The sequence below is a fragment of the Saimiri boliviensis genome, chromosome 1 (assembly GCF_048565385.1).
Source record: "Saimiri boliviensis isolate mSaiBol1 chromosome 1, mSaiBol1.pri, whole genome shotgun sequence".
Taxonomy (NCBI): domain Eukaryota; kingdom Metazoa; phylum Chordata; class Mammalia; order Primates; family Cebidae; genus Saimiri; species Saimiri boliviensis.
In genome coordinates this window covers 171836322-171861587 of record NC_133449.1, presented here as the reverse complement: position 1 = coordinate 171861587, position 25266 = coordinate 171836322, and the positions used below count along the sequence as shown (strand labels likewise).

The window sequence follows — 25266 nt, the reverse complement described above, 5'->3', positions numbered from 1 at the left end:
TGTAGTCCCAGCTACTCAGGAGGCTGAGGCAGAAGAATTGCTTGAACCCAGGAGGCGGAAGTTGCGGTGAGCCGAGATCGTGCCATTGCACTCCAGCCTGGGTAACAATAGTGAAATTCTGTCTCAAAAAAAAAAAATACTATGCCATACTGTCTCTCAAATAAACACTAAAATAAAGGTTGTTGGGAGGATTGTCGGGAAGCAGGGCCCAGCTATCTATACTTGAAACAAATTTCCAAATGATTTGACGGGCCACTCAGATGAAAATCAATGCTTCAAGGAATAGCCAAATAAAACTCTATGGAAGGTAGAGACAGGGAGAGCTTGGTGACATGTCACACCTCAGAGGAAAAAACAGGGAAAGTAAGAGAAAACTGGGTATCAGTAAAGATGATAGAGAAGAGAAAACACAACATATTGGTCAGCTTAAAATAAAAAAAAAAAAAAGGCAGAACTGACGAAGCAGTGAACGCCACTTCAGCCACTCCCTACCTTGGCCCCAGCTGGCCCTGACTGTGACTGTGTTCCATACTCAGCAATGACATGCAACTTCCACCAAGTCCATATCGTACCTAAAGCTTACTTCAGCACGTTCTATGAGCAAATGAATGGACCATAAAAGCAAGTAAGAATAAACAGTGAGAGAAACAACTAACATTTATTTGCTGCTTATTATGTGCCAGCGTATGTTTTTTGTTTGTTTTTGTTTTTTTCTGAGATACAGTCTCAGTCTGTCACCCAGGCTGGAGTGCAGTGGTGCGAGCTTGGCTCACTGCAACCTCCGCATCCTGGGTTCAAGTGATTATCCTGCCTCAGCATCACAAGTGGCTGGAATTATAGGCACGTGCCACCAAGCCTAGCTTTTTAAATTTTTTTTTGTTTTGTTTTTTTATTTATTTATTTTTATTTTTAGTAGAGATGGGGTTTCACTATGTTGGCCAGGCTGGTCTCGAACTCCCAACCTCAAGTGATCCACCCACTTCAGCTTCCCAAAGTGCTGGGATTACAGGTGTAAGCCACCATGCCCATGTGCCAGGCTATGTTCTAAGTGCTCTACCCATGAGAACTCACTTAGTCCTCAAAACAATCCTGTGAGGTAGGTACTACAGTTTCCCCTCATTTTACAGGGAAGGAATCTGAGGCACACAGAGGAGTTTATCAAGGTCACTGTAGCTAACAAGTAGCAGAATCAGATTCAAACCCAGAGTGCGTAAGCAACACTCTTAATCACTATGTTGCTTCTAAAAGAAAGAAAACAAGGGATGAAGGATCATTTTAAAAAATGCAAGCCCTTCTAAGCCCCCTGCTGTTGGGCCCGCTTTGGCTGGAGTATTAGGAAGACTGGAAACTCAAAGGTGATGCTTAGTGCCCTCCTCCAGAAGCTCAGGAGCCACCATTGGTTAGCGAGCCATTTGTATCCCTGTGGTAGTTGAGAAAAGCCAAGATTGTTGCAAGTTTCTCTATTCTGAAAAAGACTCCCAAACTGGGTTAATCAAGTCTCTTTTTTGGTGAATTTCATTAAAATTACCTAAAAAAGAATTTGTCCTGAATTATACATATAGGAGAAAAATGATAACATAAAATAATTTCCATTACCTTGGTAGCAAGAAAAGTTTGAATGATTCTTCCAGGTTCTCTGAAGGACTTTGATTTCAAAGGAGATGTTAAAATGTGTAAAATGTCCAAAGGATACACTTTTGTAGCTGAATTTAGGATCTTAAGAAACATTGTTTTACAATGTTTCCCAATGACTGTTGAAAAGAAGCAGTGACTGCCTTCATCTGGGGCAGGGATTCTCAGCCTGGGCACTATTGACATTTTGGACTGGGTAATTCTTTCTTGTTGTGGGGTGGTGGGGTGCGATGCATTGCAGGATATTTAGCAAGTTCCCTGGCCTCTACCCGCTAGATGCCAATAAGATTCTCCCTTTCCATCCGTGACAACCAAAAATGTCTCCAGGAATTTCCCAATTTGCCAACTAGGGATAAAATCACACAGTTGAAAACTAGTGGTGTAGGGAAAACCATTATAATTAATAGCATTTCTATGTCTCCTCAAGGTATTGCATGGAATATCACTTTTCTTTTATCGTAGTACTTCAAATACTTGTGTGTTACTGAAAATATTTATAAACAAAATCTATTTGATAGCAGGATATGAATATACTTGTGTCCTTGGAAGAGAAAGAAGGGACAATAACATGTTGTTGGTGAAAATAAATTGGTAATCATATAGATTAAGTATCCCTTATCCTAAATGCTTCAGACAGGAAGGATTTCAGATTTCAGATATTTTCAGATTTTGAAATATTTGCAGCATACATACAGGTAGAGCATCACTAATGCAAAAATCCAAAATCTGAAATGCTCCAATGAGCATTTCCTTTAAGCATCGTGATAGCACTCAAACAGTTTTGGATTTTGGAGCATTTCAGATTTCAGAATTTGGGGTTAGGGATATTTGACCTATAGTAATGCCAGATACTGCACTAAAATTAGCAAACGTAATCTTGAATCATGACAACAGCCTTAAGAGGAGACCCAGTCCTTATGCCTACTTAGTAGATGAGGAAACAGATGTAACTAGTTCAAGGTCACACAACTTGGCACATCAAAGTCTAGATTCTTTCTAGTTCTGCCTTCGTCCAAGCCGGTTCTGTTAACACTATTCTTCCCGTCAGCACGGTCTTTGTCATCACTGGAGCTTATGTCTATCTGCCCACCACTGGGCACCAACTGTTCACCCTTTAACTCTCATCCTGCCTCTTCCAGGAGCCTTCCCTGACCCCTGCCTTCACCTTTTGACCTGTGCCCCCTCACACCCTGTGCCATCTTAACTGAAAAAGCCTTGAGGGCAGGGGCCATATCTTATTTACCTCTATCTCCAACTCCCTGCACAGAGGCATTCAGCAGACACCCAGTAAATATGTACCATCTAGTCAAAACTTTGCAGCTAGAGATAATGAAAGAAGCATAATTACTTCTGTGTGGGTTGAGAAAGAAGGGAAGGGAAAGTCCAGATACCTAAGCAGAGAAAGTCAAACAGTCCAAAAGAGGAAAAGTAACTTACCCAAATCATGCAGTTGAGGGCAGGAAGAAAGGGAGGCAAAGCCAAAACCGAGACCTAGTCCCTTGTTCCCAGCCCAGTGCTTTGTCTGCTGTGTTACACAAACTGTGATCATGAAATTAAAGAGTTTTTGATGGCACTGATATAAGTAAATAAATGGCTTTATGAGTTAACACATGACAAGCAATAAACTCATAAAAGGTAAATATTGACATCTGAGGATTATATATCACCATGTTTAGTGTGTAAAGAACCCAACTAGGAATTAAGAAAGCTTGCATGTTCAGTTTGGTTTCTTGGCAAATCAGTGAGACTTCAAACAAATCATTTCATTTTTCTGTGCTTTTGTTTCTTTTGGCTGTAGCATTTTGCTGGTTAAAGAGCACGTGATCAATGTTGATGCTTTTAAATGTCTGTCTGTATTTGAGCATGCTCAGCTGGTTGTGGAAAATCTATGGTTCTCTCGGGTTTCATAAGGATCAAATCCCACAGCGATATGTAAACTTGTGTGGTTTATAGAATTATAGGACCTCAAAGCTGAGAGAGGCCTGATAAATCATATCGTGAAAATTTCCAGCCAGTGCCTGGATTTCTTTTACACAATCTTTCTTTTATGGGACAGGTGCTCACTTCACAATCAATGATGTAAGGAGACAAGGGGCTTAGTTTGAGGGAAGTGTAGTGTGTGTGTGTGTGTGTGTGTGTGTCCTTTCTGCTCGGAGTATGCCTACAGGGCTATCTCACTTTCTGAAAGAGTAATAGTAACAGTTATTTTACCATGCATTAATTAAATGTCAGAGACCATGCTAAATGCTTTACAGAGAATCTCTTATTTAATCTGCTTAAGAACCTTGTGACGCAGATACTACTATTAACTCATTTTTCAGACAAGGAAACTAAGATTCAGAAAAGTTAAGTAAACTTGCCAAAGACACGTGTCTACTAGGAGGTAGAGTCTCAAGTCTATTTCAAGCTTCAGATTGAGCTAGAGCTATTAATAAGTAAATAAATGTCTATTGAATCCAACTAACGACATCCCACTCCTTATTCCCCTGCTACAGATGAGAGAGAGAAGTATATAATTTATGTAAATAAAGACGGAAGCAATGTTTGTATAAGCATTGTGGATTTAATTCCACTAAGGGATTGATTTTGCATCTTAGTGGAGCTTTTTCTTCAGCTATTAGGTTTCAGTTCCAAGATCACAAATGCTAAGAAGATACTAAAATATTTTAATATATAATTCCATTAGATCATATTTGCAGGTACCGTTAAGTTAATATATTACTAAATCTACTATAAACAAAGCAATAAAACAAAAGGCTGGATCAAAATGGGAAGTAGAGTAATAATTTAGGCCTTAAAGAAAAACTACGTAAGACATTTCTCTTAGAGTATTACCAGGTTTGTCTCTCTCTCTTTAAACACAGCCTAAAATAGAGAAGCAATTTATGTATTAATAAAAAATGGAAACCTGAGGCAGAAAACAAGAATAGATGAATTAACTGAAGATTGATATTCTTATTTATGTATGTGTATTTTAAATAAAGAAGGAGTTTGCCCATCTCACCCAGTTAATCATTAAAAGGAAACTTGAGCCAAATTTGTGAAGCAGGTAAACTTTACTTTTAGGCATTCAACTGGCTTCTCTTTTGGGGTCCCCTTTTCTTTTGGGGTCATCCTCCATGTCTGGTAATCTTAGCCTCCCTCTCTCTTCCAGATGGAGCAATACCTCAATGTTTTAGATCTCTATTTCTGATGTCAGGATCCTTTCCAATGCAAGTGTTAGACAGTTGACTCCAACTGGCCAAAAAAGAAGGCGGAGGAAGAGAAGGAGGGGGAATAATGTATTGAAGTGTGTAGTAGTCAAGTCTGGAGGCAGCTCTAACCTCAGGATCTAGACGTTCAAATTATATAATTGGGCATCTATTTCCAGATCTCTTTGCTTTTTTTTTCTTTCTTTCTTTTTTCTGTAAACCTCAATCCAATGGCATCTCTAAGTGGTAGACCACAGCTACTCCAAGCTTGCATCTGACCAGCTTAGCTATTCCTGCTGTAAAACAAGGCAAGTTTCTAAGTAGTCCCAGAAATCCTAACCCTAACCCTAACCCTTGCATAGCCATTCAGGCTTATCTGTTCCTGTCATGTGCCCACCTCTGGTATTACCAGACTTGGCCCATGCACAGATACAGATGGGTTAATACTACCATAAGTGCATGGACCAAAGTTAGGGAAAGGATAGTTTTTAAAAGGAAATATTAGGTCCCATATGTGGAGAGTGAGTGCTTGGCAAGCAAAACAATACCTATCTACCATGTGGCCACAATAGGCAGATTGGGGTTTCTGATAGGATGGAGGCTGAACATCAAGCATTATGATATCCCTAAATAATCCCTTCCCAGTTCATATGTAAACCAATCATCCTAAATTTTTAATGCACTTAAAATAAAGATGGATTCAGCAAATCTCTGTCAATAGCAAAACATGACGGATCTTGAGGTAATAGCCTGTCTTGCATAGCCATTCTTGACTCCTGCTCTAATTGACTTCTTTCTAGAATGTCTAAAGGAAAATGAAAGTAGAAAATGAGCTGGTAATGAACAAGCATTTTAAAAATAAGCCCAATAGTGTGGCACATTTTGGTGCTTAATAATTGTTGTAAATCATATTTGCCTGAGAAATTTCAGTTCTATAATACTTGTACAATTGTGCAAAGATCTAGATAGAATATTCATTGCAGCATGGCTTGTGATAGTGAAAAATTGAAAACAATTTAAATATACTTCAATAAGAAAAAGATTAAATAAATTATAGTGAAACAATGGTATACTATGTCACTAAAAAGATGTCCAATAACATTTGATGAATAAGGTTGAAAAATACACGTAGTAAAAATCCCATTTTTGTTTTAAAAAAAACTGCGTGTGTATGCATGCATGCATCCATGTATAAAAAAAAAGGGTTTGAAAATATACAATAAATTATAGTTAATCACATTCACCTTATGGTACTAAAAAACATCAGAACTCATTCCTCTTATCCAGCTCTAATTTTGTAGCAGTTAACTAATCTCTCACCATCCTCCCCCCTCCCTGCCCTTCCCAGCCTCTGATAGTCACAATTCTACTCTGTACTTCACATAATAAAAGTTTTTAAAAAGGGGAAAAAATGGGGTTGGGGATCTGAAATATACATAAAAACTCAAAAAAATTACATCTTTGCTGCCATTGAAATATATAAAGAAAAAGAAAACATAGTTATGTCTGCAAAATGAGTTGCATGGAGGGAGTTTTTGCCTTTATTCATTTCTACCTTCTATATGTTTGGATTTTTACAAAAAGTATGTGTTATTTTCTAGCATATTTTATTTTTAAGTTTTTTTTTAAGACAGAAGTAATATCTAAAGTTATTTTTCATTCTTCTAATGCCATCTACACAATGATAACGATTTTTCTTAGATGGCCCCAATCTCTCTTCTGTAACATCTTTCCCCACCCATCATATCCATAATACATAACCGCTTCACCCTTTACCTCTCCCCATTTTCTCTATAAAGTGAGCCCAGTCAGTACTTGTAGACTTGTTAAGCATTACTTCTAATAAAAGAAACTACCTTGTAAAGCAAATGTGGAAATGTACTAATAGAGCATCAAGCACAAAATAGCCATTCAATAAGCAAACTATTTAATTCTTTTTTTTTTTTTTCCACACTTCATCCTTTCCCTAATTCCAGAAAGAACTTGAACTGGGTCATAATAAAGAAAAATTTACATAGATAAAGATATCTCATAGGTGGAATAAAACTGACTAATTATAAACTAATCACAGGAGGCTCTGTTGATCTGATGAACAGAAACACATGTGATAAAATCACAGAGAGGTAAAATAGAAAATGAAAATCAGGACCAAGGAAAGGGAAATAAAAATATGCTGGACATCATTCAATAACTATTTGCTGATGGTAATTATAGGGATGGAAAACCCATCAGGCCTATGGAGCTAAAATTAATCAGCAAGTATTCACAGAGTGCCTACTGCTTCTATTACTGGTTCTGGCTTCCTGCCTGCCCAGTGCAGAGGCTGGAGACATTTGCGTGACATTCAGCTTGTCAAGACAGAAGGAGCAAAATAAGCAGACAGAGGCTCGCTGCAGCCGCCGATACCCATCATGTTGGAATCATAGTCAAGTGAGACAGACAGACTCCTTCAGTGGAAGATGATAAAACTAGCTTAAAAGTTGTAAACATCACTCCATCACCCAAAAAAGGCCCAATTAAGTGGAGATACTATTTCTGCAAAGCAATCGTCAAATCATTTGTGTAACATTTGAAATTTCAAAGTACAAACCCATATTCTATTAAAGGCAGGAAGTGAAACCAATAAAACTTGTAACAACTACACTTAATTTTGGGGGTTCTTTCCATTGCTGCCAAACATTTTAAGTCATGTCTAATGCTCTTAAAATGTAAAATATGATATTATGTAACTGTTATCATTTTGATAAAGAGTTATTGTCATGGACATCTGGGATTTTTCTGCATGCCCAGAAATCCCTTTTCTCCTATTTAAATTTAAAATCTGCCATTATTTGGGGAAGCACCTCCTCTCCTCTCTCTTTCATTTGTACCCCACTCAGGTGTCAGTGGTGGGCACTTGAGCTAGGCTTTTTGCCAATCAGAATACACATTCCTGACATCCCTTGCTCACAGTTATTGATCCAGGGATAAGCATTTGAACCAACTAGACCAGTGAAACCCCTCCCAGGAACAACTACTAAAATCATGGGAAAAGAAGTCTCTCTCTACTGAAGCTACTAACCTGGCAGGATGTTTTAAATCCAGGTGCCACAGGCCACCAGATGGAGATGATCTTTCCAGACAACTAATAATAATAATAATAAATAAATAAAAATACAAAACAGGAAAATTAAACCAAGGGACAGAATTTAAGTCCTTTTGACTTCATTTGAACCCCTGAATCCAGCCATCCCTGAAATTAAACTTCCTCTGAACTTTTCAGTAAATCAAAAAACTCTGTTTTTAAGAGTTGGGTTTCTTATAAATATACCAAAAAAAAAATGACCTAATGAATGTTGACTACAAGCTTCCATTATAAGTATTATCTCTGAGAGCAATAACCAAGTAACTCAAAGGAAACCCTTCAAAATTCAAATCAGTCCTGCTCATCTCTAGGAAAAACCCTCCCTAACCACTATCTCCATATCCACACCAAACACCAGATGGCTTCTTGAAGCTTATGTAGTGCCCTATGCATCTACCACCTTTCTGTAAGTCTGCATGGTTCTATAATGGCTTGTAACCATATCTGTCTCCATTTCCTCCAGAGTAGAAATTGTATCATCATTTTTATATCCCTTCAGCCTTAAACTGGGGCCTAATATATAATAGTTGCTATTTTGTTGAAGGAATTGTATTTTGTTGAGGGAACAAATAAATAGAAGAAAATATTCATTAGGAAAGTCTCTTCTATTAATAAACATTCCCTGATTAATTGAAACCATGCATAAAATAGCTAATTATTAGAAGACCAAAATAAACAACATATCCAAACTGAAAAGTGTCAGTCATTGCTAACTGTATAGCTGAGAATTTTTCCTTCTTCTGGTCGTTAGTGTTGAAGTGGGTAAATATGGAGACATGGTTCTTACTTTTGTAAAACACTATTTTTTAAACTCCATAAAATGTACTAACTTCTCTTGGAAAATGTTAAAACTCAAACAAAAAACCTGTAATGTGGAATATAGATTGTAGGCTATAATGGAGGAAGCAGGCAAAGTGGGGAAAACTGTGATTGCCAGAATTTTGCTGATAACGAATAGGCAATACAATAGAGTGGCTTTCAGTAGGACCCTCCTTTATGGCATGGCAAAGAAAAACTAGGAATGAAGTAGTCAGAAGCATAAAAAGAGGCAGCAATATATGTGTAGCACAGAGTGATTCAGTGTGAGAGTTTTATGATTAAAATTGCCAAGTGCTAGAAAAAAAAATCCACTATAAATTGGGATAGGCTCAAGGTATTGCTATGAACAAATAACCCCCTCCATGTAGGGGGTTAAATTTCTAGATGAGTATGTGAGTTCCAGTTCCAAAATGTTACAGGTATTTGGGGCTTTCCTTCCCCGCCTGCACTTTAAGGCAATTCGACATCTAACTAATAATCAAGCCCAGTTTCCTCCATCGGCTGCAAAGATATTTACCTAGAAATCCTAGAACTGCCAACATCTCCTTACTTCCTACCACGTTCCTCCCTGACGCCTTTTCTCTGGTGCAGCTTTCTATACACTCACTCCATTCAACCACTGAGCTTGCTCACTCTTCACCAGAAGGTCTTCTCTTAGCATAATAAGTTCCTGGAAGTCCATCCCTTTCATTGAGCTGCTGGATGACTGCTTTACTTACATTTGGCCTCCAAAGTACTTCTCCTGTCCAGTCATAGCTCCCCAGCTCCTCTGCCACTGCAACCAATACAAACCTCATCATCTTTCCTTGGGCCAGTGTGCCTGTCTCCTAACTGCTCTCCCTGCTTTCTCTTTTAGCCCCTACAACTCATACTCCACATTACAAGCAGAACGAGCTTTTCAAATTAGATTATGTCCATTAGTGTGCTAGTAAATGTTTAACAACTGCCTGAGGGGAAGAGAGTATCTGTGTATTTATTATAATTTTTACTGATATATATATTATATAATTTACAAAAAGCAAGAATATATATAACACTCTTAAATAGTAAATTCTATATTGCCACTTGACTTTCACAGAACCGTTTCAGCGATTTTGGAGAACACTTGTGTCCATAGCCAACCTACAGTTAAAATTCAACCATGTTTAGCAAAATCAGACTACAAATAAATATTTGATTAATATTCAATTTGGCAAAGAAGTCATTCATGGTACTGAAGTCCCAACATGAATGCTGGCTGATATTTTTATGTTAAGGAATGAGATAAAAGTGAAGCAACAAAAATGGATGTTGGGACTAAGCTCGTTCATTGATGACAGGAGTGACTTCTTTTGCTGAATCAGATAACAGTTTTCAAGTACCAGAAAAATATTTCCTCAAGTTTTTGTGTTCATAACTAGGTCACTTTTAAGTTCAATTTTCATTATTAAAATTTCCTCTATTGTGTCAGTCTAGACAATCAACAAAACAAATCAAGCTCTGATTTGTCATGTATTCCAATTTCTATAGTGTGGGTACTTCAACATGCTTGATTTCAAACTACCAAAATAACATTTCTGAATGCAGCATTAGGAAGAGATATGCTGTATCACACCATTGTGTGGTATGTTCTTATACAGAACAGACAGAAGTAACTTTAAGAGCATAGATAATAGTAAAATGTAGTAAAATAATGAGAAAGTAAAGTTTTCAGCATTTTTGTTGTTAAAATATTCGATTGTAAGTTTATAAATAATTTAGTTTTTAATAATGACTGATTAACAATTACAAAATCTCTGAAAATGTAACAGTCAGTGCTTGCAAGCTGGTACAATTCATTCCGGTGCACTACTGAATTATCACTCCCCCGCCTAAAATTCCAGACTGCCCATTTCACTGATTAGCTGGGAAACAAGTGAAGAAAGGCAATGATAATTTTCATTTTTGTTGTGGTGAAGTGATAATGCAAGAATTCTACAAGCCCCTCTAAGCTTTCCAAACAAACCCTAGTGTTTAAAAACTTCTGAATACATGATTGATCCCATGTGAGGCCTGTATTATTTCCTGTGAGATAGATGGGGTAGATATCATTATCCTTCCTTTACACATTCAAAAACGAGAATGAGAATTGAATGCCTACCTTAAGCTCATTCAAGTAAATAGATGGCAGAATAGGGTGCCAAAACCAGGTCTTGTACTGAAAATTTAACAAGAGGCTAGAGAAATTTTAATTCACAAACACTGATCTCAAAACAAGTTTTTCAATGGTAATAAATGTCCTTTGCAGCACTTTGGAGTTTGATTTGAAGTATCTTCTTATCTTGTTAAGGGATCCCTATGCCATGAATGTTTTCGTCTTAATCCCACTATTTCTAAGGCAGCTGAAGACAAAACAACAAAACAAAACCTCGTGTGCTCTGATAAATGATAAGATAGAAGAACGAAAATGAAAATGCACGTTCTCAAATGAGCTGAAACATTCCACATAGCAGTGTGGCATATTGAAACACTCTTTACCAAAGGAACATGGGACAGAAAAGGAGATTAAATCAGAAAAGGAAGAAAGCTAATGACATACGGTGAGCCACAAATGCCACAAATGAAAAACAAAGTACGTAATACTTGTTACAATTATTCAATGTGCTTGCTCTAATGCCTCCAGACATTAAAAACATTGGGTTCCTGCTTATGGCAACATTTATCTCATTTATCTGCATATATTTGCCTCATCCTTGAACCAGTTATTGCTTAAACTAAGGATTGATAGTATAAAGAATAAAGTCAACCAGGACACCCATAGGGTATTTCACGCGTATGAGCACAAATTGTGATATTTTAGGTTGCTTATGATGAAATCATTGAAAGCATCAAGAAAAACAACAAAATAGCAGGGAGGCTAGTAACAATTTAGCATTTCCCAGTTCAGGCAGGACTGTTAATTCTAATTACAAAGAGGAATACCAAAGTGGAGTTCATTATGATTAAGAACTTGCTGTACTAGTGTGAATTGTTTTTAATAGGCATGCCTGGCATAAAATACAAATATTGAAGCAGACAGAGATGGGTCATTCAAAACTCAGCTGGGTTCCCTTGAACCTCTTGCCTTATAAAGTTAAATAGGAATAGAAGTATTTCTGAAAGTCAAGATATCATTTTAAAGGGACAAATAATAGGTATAACAGCTGCAGGAATAATTTTTTTAGAGTCGGTTCTAACAACCAATAAAACCTGTTTGTGTGGACTTAAAATAGTATTAACATGTTCAGAATTATTAATACATATAAACAATATATATACATGATTCCAATTTACATTTAACATCATACATTTAAAGTGGGGGAGTGCAGAAAAAAATAATTAATGGAAACTGAAGCCATGACAAAGAATCATGGACTATAGGAAAATAAGTCACAAGGAAGTCTGTTTATGTAGGAGGAAATATATGTGATAAGCAACAGAAAATGTGGCAATGAATATGGTGGGTCTTTCTTTAACAGAATTTCTTAACAAACACTTCTCAATACATTAATCTCAACTGATCCAGTTCTCCGGTCTCCCTGGAAAGCAATGGATTAATGCCCAGGGTGTGCTGAATGCTGGAACCATGGTCCCTTCTGTACCTCACACCCCACCAGTTGAGCGACCAACAGTTCCTGGTGCTTGTGCTTCCCAAACATGTTTATGCCATTTGTTGCTCTTACTGTACTTACTTAATTTGATTAAATATTAAGTAAAAGGATGAAAAATGAATATAAAAATTGTTCTATAAAATCTAAATGGAAAGATGCCATAAAGCCTTCCTTGACTTACAATTGCAGTCAAGGAAGATGGATGTAAGACAATTTTAAAATACTGGGGTGGGGGCAGGAGCAAGAAATCATAAAAATCTAGAAATCTGCTCTAAAATTATTCTAAAAGTACATGTTGAACATTCCTAACTTGATAATCTGAATTTTGAAGTGCTCCAAAATCCCAAACTTTTTGAGCATTGTTATGATACCACAAATGGAATATCCCACACATAAGTACTTACCACAAACTTTGTTTCATGCCCCAAACTATTTTAAATATTGTATAAAATTACCTTCAGGCTATAAGGTGTATATGTAACAAAATGAATTTCCTGTTAGACTTGGATTCCATCGCCAAGATATCTCATTATATATATGCAAATATTCCAAAATCAGAAAAACTCCAAAATCTAAAACACTTTCACTATTAAGCATTTTGGGTCATGGATACTGAATGTGTATCTTTAATTTATTGCTCTACTTTGTTAAAAACTGGGGAAAATAGTAATTCTACAGATGAATAATGATTGCTAATGATGAGCAAATACTTCCGATGACCTGGGAATTAGTCTAAGCACTTCACGTATATCAACCTTGTTTAATCTTTATAATAAATTAGTTAGTACTATCATTATCCCCATTTTATAGATGATGGAAACAAGCACAGAGAGTTAGCCTGCTCAAGGTTACATTCCTTTTAGTGGTAGAGACTCTATCTGGCTTTTATCATCTGGCTTTTAACTGCTACACTATACCAATGCATTATAGGTATAGTTTATACACACACTAAAGAAGACATAAAACTCCAGTCAGTGGGCTCATAAAAGCCTTAGACCTTGATCAAAATATTAGGAATTAAATGTTCAATCACAGGTTTTAGGTTTCAAAAATTTAAAGTTTGCAAATTATCTTTCTTAAAATGATTCCCTTGCTTTAACTAATTTTTCAATTAAACTCCAGTTAAATGACATCCACTAGAAGGCCTCACTTTCTACAAAGGAGCAGGTAAAAGGTGATGATCTTAAATACCATACTGGGAGTTGGGATCTGTGTAGCACTGGAATCAAGAGTTACACACACTTGAGGATCAGGGCATGATTTAGTTGATGTTTTGGAGGGTTAATCTGGCAGCACAGCTTGGATTATTTCAGTGGGAATGGAGATGATAAAACACAAAGAAAATGGGAGAACTCACTTGGGTAATATACAAGTTTCTGAAATCAGTGTATCAGGCGGTTTGGTTATTAGGCTTAAGGTTTTGTTGGCCAAAGGACATAGTCTCTAAGACAATATATTGTCATTCATTCATTCATACAACCAACACCCACTGAGCACCAACTATGCACTAGTGATATAAGGGTGAACAAACAGACACAGTTCCTGCCTTTGTAGAGCTTATGTTCTGGTGGGTGATACAAAGAAATAATAAATGAGGGCATAAATAATGAACTGTCATTGTAATGTGCTACCAAAGTATACAGAATACTGTAAGAACATACCATTATGAATCTAATCTAGTTTATTTTTTATTTTTATAAGTTGGGGAGCACTCGGGTGTTTAAACACAAAACAATAAAAATGAGGATCTTGAATATTATCTATACACTTTTTATTAATCCATGTGGCCACCACAATAACCCAGTAAAAGTGATTTTACCTCTAGTTAACTGGTTGACTCAATGTTACTCAATGTTACATCTGGTTAACTGATTGACTCAATGTTACTCAATGTTACATAATCCTGTAATGTATTTGCTGAGTGCCTACTATGTAGTGGGCTTTGTTCTAGGAGTGGGGACATAAAGATATGAACAAGACAGATCAGGTCCTTGTCCTGATGGACTTTGAATACATCACTTTCATTCCCACCTCTGCTTCTAAGACAATTAAATACATTCCACTCAGATGAGGATTCATCCTATTTCTTGTAGTAATTGTAAATTCCCAGGGTTACAAATTAGTTAATGTCATACCTAAGGACTTAAGATATTGTGCATAAAACACTTTCAGTAGTGCCTCTCAGACAGCAGATGCTCAGTAAATGTTGACTTTCATTAGAATTGTGTTATTATTATAATGCTAAATCTCATGTCCTTTCTGGTACACTGGAGTTCATCTCTTGAATTCTATAAGCGCTTATTTTAAGTCTATCACAGAATTGATATACTACTTCATGTGAATGATTGAGATCAGTGAGGAAAAACCACTTTAATATTGTCTAATACCTCTCGTAATGCTTAGGATCCCCGTGAACTTAGCCTGTTGTTTTCATATTGAAAAATCGAATAACAATACTTATTCAGCTGTTGTCAGCGCAAGTGGGCAGCAGAAGAGTGGGGTATCAATGTTAGCCACAAATCATAACTGTTTGTATTACTCTGAAAAAGAAGGGTTTATGGTTTATGCATGCTTCCAAATGGATGTGAAAGACTAAATAATGAGATTTTTTTTTCGCTATCATATTAAAAAATTAACAGGCACATTTAGATCACTGAAGAGAGAAATTAGGAAAAGTTTATTTCTTTTTGCTCAATTAAAAGTGTTTTCAATGGCATATTTAAAATTATGTGAGTATTCTTCCCTATTAGGAATGCAGAAAAAAAATGGGTAGGGAGACTAATTGGGAACTTTTGTGAAATCATAAATTAAGCAAAGTACCTAGAATTCACTTAGAATTTGAACATGTGTGAGCAATGAGGTGGATTCTTAGAGCAGAGATTCACAGGTAAAACAGGCTTATGGCATGGGAGATGTGTTCCATTAGACAACTATATTGTCCCCTTGATGAGTACATGCATATGTATACATAGATGCATATATAAAAATAGAATTCTTCGTTACGTTAAGCAGATGTACAAGGATAATTATTAGCATGGGCTATTTAACTCACTTTTAAAATGTGCAAAACATTATTGTAGGGTTGGGTCTTGATTTGTTTCCCATGAAACTTTTGGTAGTTTAGGGGCCAAATTAACGAAAGACATCTCATTCTAGTGATTGAGACGCAAAAGTTGGAAAAACGGGCCACTAAGTCAAGTAGCGTTCTCAGAGCCTCACCTCGTCCACTACGAGCATCCAAAGCAAGGGCCTCCCTGCGTGACTTGTGCCAAGGGACAGGAGAAACGGAGTCTGAAAGGGTCCAGAAAGGGGTTTTGTTAACACGGAGTTGCTCAGCGCACTTCATAAACATTCTTCTGGCTGAGCGTTCTAAGCTGGCGCAGGGTTGGTTCCCTCTTCTCTTCCTTTGCCAAGATGGCGGCTCCAGAATCCTCTAGAGGCGGCCCCCATAGATCGCCCCTGGGTAAGAGGCTTGCTGGAGACCCACTCCTTTCCTTTCACACCAGACCACGCACAGAGCACCGTTTATCCTTCAGAATCGAGGAAAGACGGCTTAGGCTACCCGCGATCGCGAACCTTTGCCAAGATGGTGGCAGCAAGGCCGGGCTGGCGTCACTGTCCCCTACCAAGATGGCGGCGAGCGGCTTCCGGGACGCGCTTCCCCAATCGCCTGAAAGATGTCAGAGCAGAGGCGGCCGCCGTCAGTCCGAGCGCGGCGGGCGGAGAGACAGCGGCTGCGGCCGAGCGCGGGAGCGGGACTAGGTGGAGCTTCGGCAGCCCCCGCCCCCGTCAGGAGCTGGCAAGCGCTGTCACCTGTGGGGGCGCAAAAGTTACCTCCCCAAACCCCAAAGCCACACGGCACAAGCTTTCCCCGAGTCACAAAAATCATAATCTGTGCCGCAGAAGGTAGGAAGCTCGGTCCCGGCATCGCCCAAGCCTTCCCGACGCGGCGAGCTGGGCAAGGGAGCTGGGGCACTCCGCGCCCCACGGCCCTCTCCTCTCTCGGGACGGGACACGTGTTTCCTTAGCTCGTAGCAGGAACAGCTGGAGGGAGTCGAACGCTGGCATTTAAAAGCTGCGTGTGTTCTGTTTTATTTGCAGGGTTAGGGGTCCCATGAACGCGATAGAGAGCAACGCCAGAGTCGAGGGCAGCAAATGTCAAGAGTCGGGGGTGGGGCCTGCCGCGAGAACTTGGACGCGGGCCGCGGCTGGGGTGGAAGGAGAGGTCAGGAGTCTGGGAAGGGGGGCGTATCGTACTTCGCCAGCCACTTACTACTGCGCCGGCAACTTGCTTTTAGGCCTCCCGCCCCCTGCTTTCCTTAATCATAATTTTTTAAAAAGTGCAAAGAAATCCAGCCTGCCGGAGGTTTTGCATTTGGCGAGCAACTTCCTTCGAGTGTGAGCGCACTGGGCGGGAGGGGTGGGGGTTGAACTTGGCAGGCGGCGCCTCCTTCTGCCGCCGCCGCCTCGCAGACTCGGGGAAGAGGGTGGGGGACGGTCGGGGCGCGGGGGAGGGTGGGTTCTGCTTTGCAACTTCTCTCCCCGTGCGAGAGCGCCGCGGCAGCGGCTGAAGACCCGGCAGCCCAGACGATGCGGGGGTGGGGGACCTGCCGGCACGCGACTCCCGCCGGGCGCAGAGTACGTATGCGCCGACCCCCGCTCTCCCGTCCCCTCCTCTAAGCCTCCCCGGAGGGCGTGTCTGGCCGCCCGGCCCCGAGCGCGGCCGAGACGCTGCGGCACCCTTTCGGTGCGAACCTGTAGTCCCTTTCGAAGTGACACACTTCACGCAACTCGGGGCGGGGGCGCCGACCACTGCGCAGCTCTGCCGCGGGCGGTGCCCCGGCTCCTCCGGCTCTCCCGTTGTCACCCGCAGGGGCGCTGGCCGCGGAGGGACAGCGAGTTCCCGAGTGGGTTCGGAGCCGCGGAGCTGGGCGGGGGCGGGAGGGAGGTAGCGAGAAGAGAAACTGGAGAAAGTCGGTGGCCCTCCTGACGCAGCCCCAGAGAGACCAGGTCGGCCCCCGCCACCGCCTCCCTGTCTTATTTCTTGGGGAGTTGGGGGTGGGGGCGGCCATGCCGGGGGCCGCGGGCGTTCAGGCGCCGTCGGGGCCGGGGTGGCCGGGTCCCCGCAGAGGGCGTGGGGGCGGGGGCGGGGGCGCGGGCGCCCCTGCAGTTGCCAAGCGTCGCCAACAGGTTGCACCGTTCCCCGCGGCCGCCGCGCGGCCCCTCGGGCGGGGAGCGGCCGGGGGTGGAGTGGGAGCGCGTGTGTGCGAGTGTGTGCGCGCCGTGGCGCCGCCTCCACCCGCTCCCCGCTCGGTCCCGCTCGCTCGCCCAGGCCAGGCGGCCCTTTCGCGTGTCCGCGCTCCCTCCCCTCCGCCGCCGCCGCCGCCTCCTCCATTTTGCGAGCTCGTGTCTGTGACTGGAGCCCTAGTCACCGCCCGCCCGTCGGGGACAGAGTCAGTGGGTGGAAGAAGACGCCGCAGCCGGAGCGGCCGAAGCAGCTGGGCGCCGGGACGGGGCACGCACGCCCGGAAGCCAGGACCCGGGAAGCCCGGCGCGGGGCGGAGGGCTGGCTTGTCAGCTGGGCAATGGGAGACTTTCTTAAATAGGGGCTCTTTTCCCCCACCCATGGAGAAGGGGGCGGCTGTTTACTTCCTTTTTTTTAGAAAAAAAAAATTTCCCTCCTGCTCCTCCTGCGTTCACACGCTAAGTTGTTTATCTCGGCTGCGGCGGGAGCTGCGGACGGTGGCGGGCGAGCGGCGCCTTTGCCAGAGGTAAGGGGCGAGGCGGAGAGGAGAGGGGGCCGGGGTGGGTTGGCGCTTGCTCTCCCGAGGTGCCGGAGGGACCGGAGACGACTCGGGGGCCGCCGCGGGAGCCTGCAAACTTTTATTAGCCTCGGGGAGTGGGGGTGGGGGGCTGGCGAGGGCCGTGCGATGGTGACGAAAGGGCAGCGCGCGGGTGACAGCACTGGCCTCTTCCTCTCCCTCTGCCGCCGTCCCCCGGCCGGGCCGAGGGGGAGGAACATGAGCTCGGACGGCTAGCGGAGCCTTGTCCAACTGCGAACTGCGAACTGCTGGGTGTTTCCAGCCTCCCGTTCCCCGGCGGGAATCCTGGCCTCTCTTCTCCCCCCAAAACCCCTCTTTCCCTCCAAAGGGGCCGCCCGACACCCGTTTTTGTGGTGAACGCTAAGCCGTGTCTGAATTGTACTGGCCCGAATATTTGCACTCCACCCTGGCGCGCCCGAGCGCGAGGCCCGGGCGCGCCTGGCTTGGGGAGGGCTTGTGGGGCGCTTGAGGGTGCACGGGGGGCTGACAGCCTGCAACTTGGAGACTCCGGCCGGGGCTGGTGTTATTTGGTAGAAGTGGGCGTGTCGGAGAGAGAACTCAACAGGTCTGGGCATATTTCTCTTTTAACCTCGCACTTTTTTTCTACACCCGCCCCCCCCACCCCCCGCCCCCCGTCCCCCGCCAGCCCCGGGAGGGCTCGTTCTTTAGCATTTGTTGTTAATTCGCTGCTGAGGTTTTTAAGTGGCCCCTTTTAGAAAAAGACCCTATCTAACCATAATAGTTTTCTGCTGCGATTTTTGACAAGCGCTAGTTTGACGTTTGGGGTTGCAGACTTGGTAATTGCAACCTTGTAATACCACTTAAGACCCTTTGGCATGGTTCATTAGGGCCGATTAATGTGGCAGAGTTATTTGCAACTTAAACTGGGGGATAATGTCGCTTGAGGGAGCGTTTTCGTTTAGTAAGTATTGTTTTGGTTTCGGGTTTGAAGGCAGCTGTCAAAAAAGCGGCGTGGAAATACATTGGGCTCCATTTGATACCTCGTGTTTAGAGATCGTAATCAGATAAACAGCAGAGGGGTGGGGAGATAAGCAGTTTGCCCTCAAGATTTATAGTGCAAGTCCACACCCCTCTTTCCACCTTCATCATCTCACTTTTCAGTGAGGGCCAGTGACATGCTGCTGCCTAACGTCATCGTATAGAAAGAGTTTCCTTTTATTGGACGGGATTTGACTATATGTCCCGAATGGGTTTCTCAGTATTACCCCATCTCGTAAAACACCCCGATTACCAATATACTAACAATCTTACTCTCTTGCGAATAGACTGAGAATTGGCATAGGTGAAGGTTTGGATAGGTGAAGACAGAAAATTATTTTGAACATTTTACTGGATACCGTTGTACCTGAATTTATATGAATGTGATTTTACGGTTCTGTGTTTTCTCATTTTCCAGTACCTTGATATTTATTTGGAAAGTAAAGAACTTAGAGATACAATAGCATTTCACATTGAGGGTCTGAAGCAATTTAAGTAAATGTAGCTTAATCTAGATGTTATTGTGAGTTATGATAAAGGTCAGCTATGTTTAAGTTATTTAAGTAAGCTAACAAACAATGTACTGAGAAGCTACTACAGCTTCTCTTCAGCTCTTTAAAATCTAAATTTTAGTTGGCCTATATGAAGTGTATCTCATTTCATATACCCAAAATTTGGAGATAAGCACATCCAGTCAGAAGCATGGGTTTTAAAAAAAGAGCGTTTCCCCAGCTTCTTGGAAGATAAGCATATCAGCATTGTTTATTTTTCAAAGAAAATGCGCATGGTTCACCAGTTGGTTGTACTCAAAGGGCTAGATGTGTAACTAGCTGGTAGGAGGGAAATTTGGAAGTAATTAGGGATTGAGAATTCTAGCATAGTATTTATCAAATGTTATATGTATTGGTTCTCAGAAAAGCAAACAGCCTTGATTGAAAAGAGGTAGGAATTTTAATGATCACACTTCTTTTTTTTGAAATTAAATACTTTGACATCAACTTGAACCTTTAGAATAATCAGGTGTAATGAATTATAATGTGTGTGATTAACAAAGTTACACGTTCAGTGAGTGGCAGGATGAATAGCCAAGCTTAGTGCAATACAGTTTTGCCCATAGCTGTGCAAATGGACTGCATTGTACTTTTAAATGCGGCAAGCTGAATGGGAGCAGGGGAGATGGCTTTTTATTCTGAAAGATAGAAACTACTCTTCTGGTAACAAAGAATTTGATTCCGAATTAACTAAAAGGTTCATTTAACGGGCTGTCTCTTACTAATCGGATCAGGAAGATAACGTGACTTTAGAGCTTATGATGTTTTCCTTTTTCTTTCTTTCTTTCTTTTTTTTTTTTTTTTTTTTTTTTTTTGTAGTTGATATTCACTGATGGACTCCAAAGAATCATTAACTCCTGGTAAAGAAGAAAATCCGAGTAGTGTGCTTACTCAGGAGAGGGGAAATGTGATGGACTTCTGTAAAATCCTAAGGGGAGGAGCTACTCTGAAGGTTTCTGTATCTTCAACCTCACTGGCTGCTGCATCTCAGTCAGACTCCAAGCAGCAAAGACTTTTGGTTGATTTTCCGAAAGGCTCAGTAAGCAATGCGCAACAGCCAGATCTGTCCAAAGCAGTTTCACTCTCGATGGGACTCTATATGGGAGAAACAGAAACAAAAGTAATGGGAAATGACCTGGGATTCCCACAGCAGGGCCAAATCAGCCTCTCCTCAGGGGAAACAGACTTACAGCTTCTGGAAGAAAGCATTGCAAACCTCAATAGGTCGACCAGTGTTCCAGAGAACCCCAAGAGTTCAGCATCCTCTTCCGTGTCTGCTGCCCCCAAAGAGAAGGAGTTTCCAAAAACTCATTCTGATGTGTCTTCAGAACAGCAAAATTTGAAGGGCCAGACTGGCTCCAACGGTGGCAATGTGAAATTGTATACCGCAGACCAAAGCACCTTTGACATTTTGCAGGATTTGGAGTTTTCTTCTGGGTCCCCAGGTAAAGAGACGAATCAGAGTCCTTGGAAATCAGACCTGTTGATAGATGAAAACTGTTTGCTTTCTCCTCTGGCGGGAGAAGAGGATTCATTCCTTTTGGAAGGAAACTCGAATGAGGACTGCAAGCCTCTCATTTTACCGGACACTAAACCTAAAATTAAGGATAATGGAGATCTGGTTTTGTCAAGCTCCAGTAATGTAACACTGCCCCAAGTGAAAACAGAAAAAGAAGATTTCATCGAACTCTGTACCCCTGGGGTAATTAAGCAAGAGAAACTGAGCACAGTTTACTGTCAGGCAAGCTTTCCTGGAGCAAATATAATTGGTAATAAAATGTCTGCCATTTCTATTCATGGTGTGAGTACCTCTGGAGGACAGATGTACCACTATGACATGAATACAGCATCCCTTTCTCAACAGCAGGATCAGAAGCCTATTTTTAATGTCATTCCACCAATTCCTGTTGGTTCCGAAAATTGGAATAGGTGCCAAGGGTCTGGAGACGACAACTTGACTTCCTTGGGGACTCTGAACTTCCCTGGTCGAACAGTTTTTTCTAATGGCTATTCAAGGTAAGATTAGTGCTTTTCTGTTTCTTAAGACTGGCACATTTAACATAGATTAATAGATTTAAATCTTCATTTATTTGTATGTGTTCTCTAAAGATTCATGTGCTTTTTAATATGAGTAAGTTTAAGTGGTCTTTTGAAAGCAGGAAGGGCAAACAACCTAAGTGACTTATCGGTATGTAACCATTTCAGGTTTTTTCCATAAAGAGGGGTAGTCAGTATCCCATTGGCCAGTGGTGAGGATTTTATTTTAAATTTTTAAAATACTGCTCAGTAACAGGTATCTTAAGGAAAAATTACACAAATTCAGGAGAGTATAATGTCTCGTAAAAATCATACTGTTTTGTGCATGTTCGTTCAGCTGTTTTAGGACATGTTCTTGTATTACAATAAAAGATATCCTTGATTCTATAATCAGAAGTTTTACCGCCTTATTTGTAAATTTGTTATGTTAGCGTGAGATTAAAGGGATAAAAGCAGAAGTACTAACAAAAAGCCCTATTCTTCAAACTGAATCTTCTGTTAAAGAATTTGAGTTTTGAAATTGCTAAAGCAATGCAGTGAGCAGTGTACCGGACCATACTGTTAGACACAGGTCTTGCTCACAGGGTTCTTGACCTAAAGTAGACAAGTTACGTCTGCCGATCAATCTCTTGAAGAGAGGAATTGGTGCCAACACGGTGCAAAACAAAATTTTACTTTCAAATGTTCCTGCAAGTTCTCAGGTAGATAACTGATGGCCAAAATTGTTAAGCTTCAATTCTCAGCTGTCATTTGATTTTTCTCTCTTTTTACTCATTTATAAGCATACTGATATTTCTGTCTGATCTCAAAAAGGTCAGAAAATGGAATTATCAGAAAAAAGTTTTAAATGTTGATGTACATGTTGGTAGGGTTAAGTTTTCTACCCTGTAACCTCATCCCCAATTCAGATAAATGCTAGGTTTTACATCCATTTTAGGTGTGAAGGAAAATATAAAAATGTGGATTGTAGTGACACAAGATTGATTAATCAGCAGGGTTTTTTTTGTTTTTTAATGAAGAAGATGCAGAGTGATTTATTTGTATGTAACATTGAAGTCTTTTCTTAATTGTTAATGATACTCATCATTCACATTAATTAGTTATTCAGTCTTTTAAAAAACACTTTTTCTATGAAAGCTGTCCTAACGTTGAGGATGTCTCTTTTCTTTCCTCTTTACGTAGGAAGCTTTTCTTGTAAGGGAAATAATTTTGGCTTAGATTTAGGCTACGTTCTGTTCTTCTAAAAGGCTTAGTTATCAAAGGTTCTTATGTGTCTTAAAGCAAACTACTTCCTAATCTATTGTTTAAAAAATTACCATCTTTTATTTAGAAGAGCACTACTTCAATGTGAATTGAAGGTATATAATGTTTTCAGTAAGGAGATTTGAGATGTTTCTTATTGCATAAGCTGTTGTGTTTTTAAATGCTAAAAGACATGCTGTGTTTTAAAATTTTCAATTGCAAATTTTTGGCAATAGAATTCACATGCTTGGTTTTCTTTAAAAGTACAGTTGATTTGACTAAGCTATCTGTAGGAAACTCTTAAATTGATTCATAAAACATGTAGTTATACAAAGAAAAATAGAACATCTTAGGAAACTCTTGGGGATTATTAATGCGTTTTGCCCTGATAATCATCATGGCATTGTTTTAATCTTCCTTACTATAAAAAAAAAAGGCATGGCACAAAACTTATTTTCCATTTACTGTGAACTTTCGTTAAACCCTAGAAAATCTGGGATATAGAGTATAAGTAGTTACTCTTAAATCATTAAAGGTGATTTTAATGCCTTAACTTTTAAAGTACTTTATGACATAAAGCATCTTCACATATTTTTAATTTGGGCCCCAAACCTTATGGAGGTAGGCAAGGTAATGATGATGCAGCTCTTTAATATAGAATGAAATGATTATTTTTATGCCAGTGTGTGACTGGGAGATACAATCAGTAGTCTGTGTCCTAACAAGAAAGTATAATACTTTATACAGGATATTTTGTTAATATTTGAAAATTTTATACCTTATGGCATTAGGTTAGCACTGGGAACTATGATTACCCAGAACAAAGCTTCTTCCAAATAAATTGAAACAATGTTTCTTTTAAACCATCATTGAATTAGTCTATTGTTTCCAAACAGCAGCCCTGGTATAACTAAAATTGGTTGCTTTCTCTTCTCTATATGTTACATGACTCTAGCTAAACATTTGCTATGACCAGTCACCCTGAGTGATTAGCAAATAATCAACATATTGAAACCACAACTTGTTTGAATACTGATTTTCTGACTTTAGGTAGAAAAATATTAAATGCCACTAATAACTTGAATTCCTTTTAGATTAAAAAAAAATTATAAACTGCAATTTGACTTTTTAAAATGCCACCTGAAAGTGTTTTTCTCAGAATTCTTAAAAAAAAAAGATCACTTTATTCTCTGGGTATGGGAAGAGGCAATTCCTTCCTTCCACCACAACATTGAGTTATTACATAAAATTCTAAAATTATGAATATTATGATTGAGCTTAGTAAAGTGTTTTCTTTTTAATTTCATTTATAGTAAAACAGAAATCTTATTGATTCTCAAATCCATTCTTTAAGTAAAACAAATTAGCCATTCTAACTTAATGTGCTTTTAAAAATACTGAAATTCGGTATGTTTAGCATAAACTTATTGACAGAGGCACATTTCTGCATTATTTGATTTTCAGCCTTGTTTCACTTAAGCATTAATTTCAGAGATAGAGAACAGAAATAGTTTTAGGTGTTATTAGAGCTTTTATTGGGATTATGTTGAAATTTTACTGTTAAAAAATTGTTCATATCCTGAAAGGAGGGATTACTGTAGAAAATGCAGGATGAACTGATAAATTCAGTCTTAGGGACAGTGTAGGGCTCTGTTGATTGGCAGTTAATGAAGTTACTAAAATTTGTGTAGATTTTAACGTCTCAATAATCACATCTGTATCTAATCAAGTAATGAAATTGAAGACCCGTGCAAATACAGGATGAGTAAAGCAAATTCTAACATCATGTTGAATGTTTTCTCAGAAAAAGAAGAAGAAATAGAAGAGATTTTGTTTTGACTACAATTAACGTCCCCGCCCCCCCACCACCCCCACCACCCCCACCACCCCCACCACCCCCACCACCCCCACCACCCCCGCCACCACCACCACCACCATGGATACTTTCTTCCTACCTTTTTTCTTTTTCTTTCAAAGATTCTGGCAATGGATATTTCCATGTTTTTTAAGCTTAATATTTCTGGTACTCATTATGCAAAGTGATTTTTGAAAGTTAAAGGAAATTTACTTTTAAATATATATTCATTTATTTTTAGCTTTATGACCAGAATCTTATTTTTTAAATCTGTAACTTGTTATGGCTATATGATTAGTAAAAGAAAAGCTTTTAAAGCACACTGTGTATTCAGGTGTGTCATTTTAGTGTGGAATGACTAATACAGAAATATGTGACTAGCATGT

At 40.2% G+C, this 25266-nt stretch overlaps 1 protein-coding gene across 7 annotated transcripts in view; it reads left to right on the top strand.

The window, feature by feature from the left end:
• The window catches only part of NR3C1 (nuclear receptor subfamily 3 group C member 1), a 474477-nt gene that overhangs the window by 325946 nt on the left and 123265 nt on the right, over nt 1-25266 (top strand). Inside the window, exons 1-2 of one of the 7 annotated variants that reach the window (XM_010338438.3) lie at nt 16192-16280; nt 20566-21762. In XM_010338438.3, the coding sequence (XP_010336740.1) occupies nt 20579-21762 (1184 nt within the window). In that variant the 5' untranslated portion in view covers nt 16192-16280; nt 20566-20578. Of the gene's footprint in view, nt 1-16191; nt 16281-16659; nt 16773-16906; nt 17013-17261; nt 17385-17680; nt 18146-20565; nt 21763-25266 lie in introns of those variants that run through there. The other 6 variants (XM_010338445.3, XM_010338435.3, XM_010338443.3 and 3 more) reach the window with 6 other exon arrangements.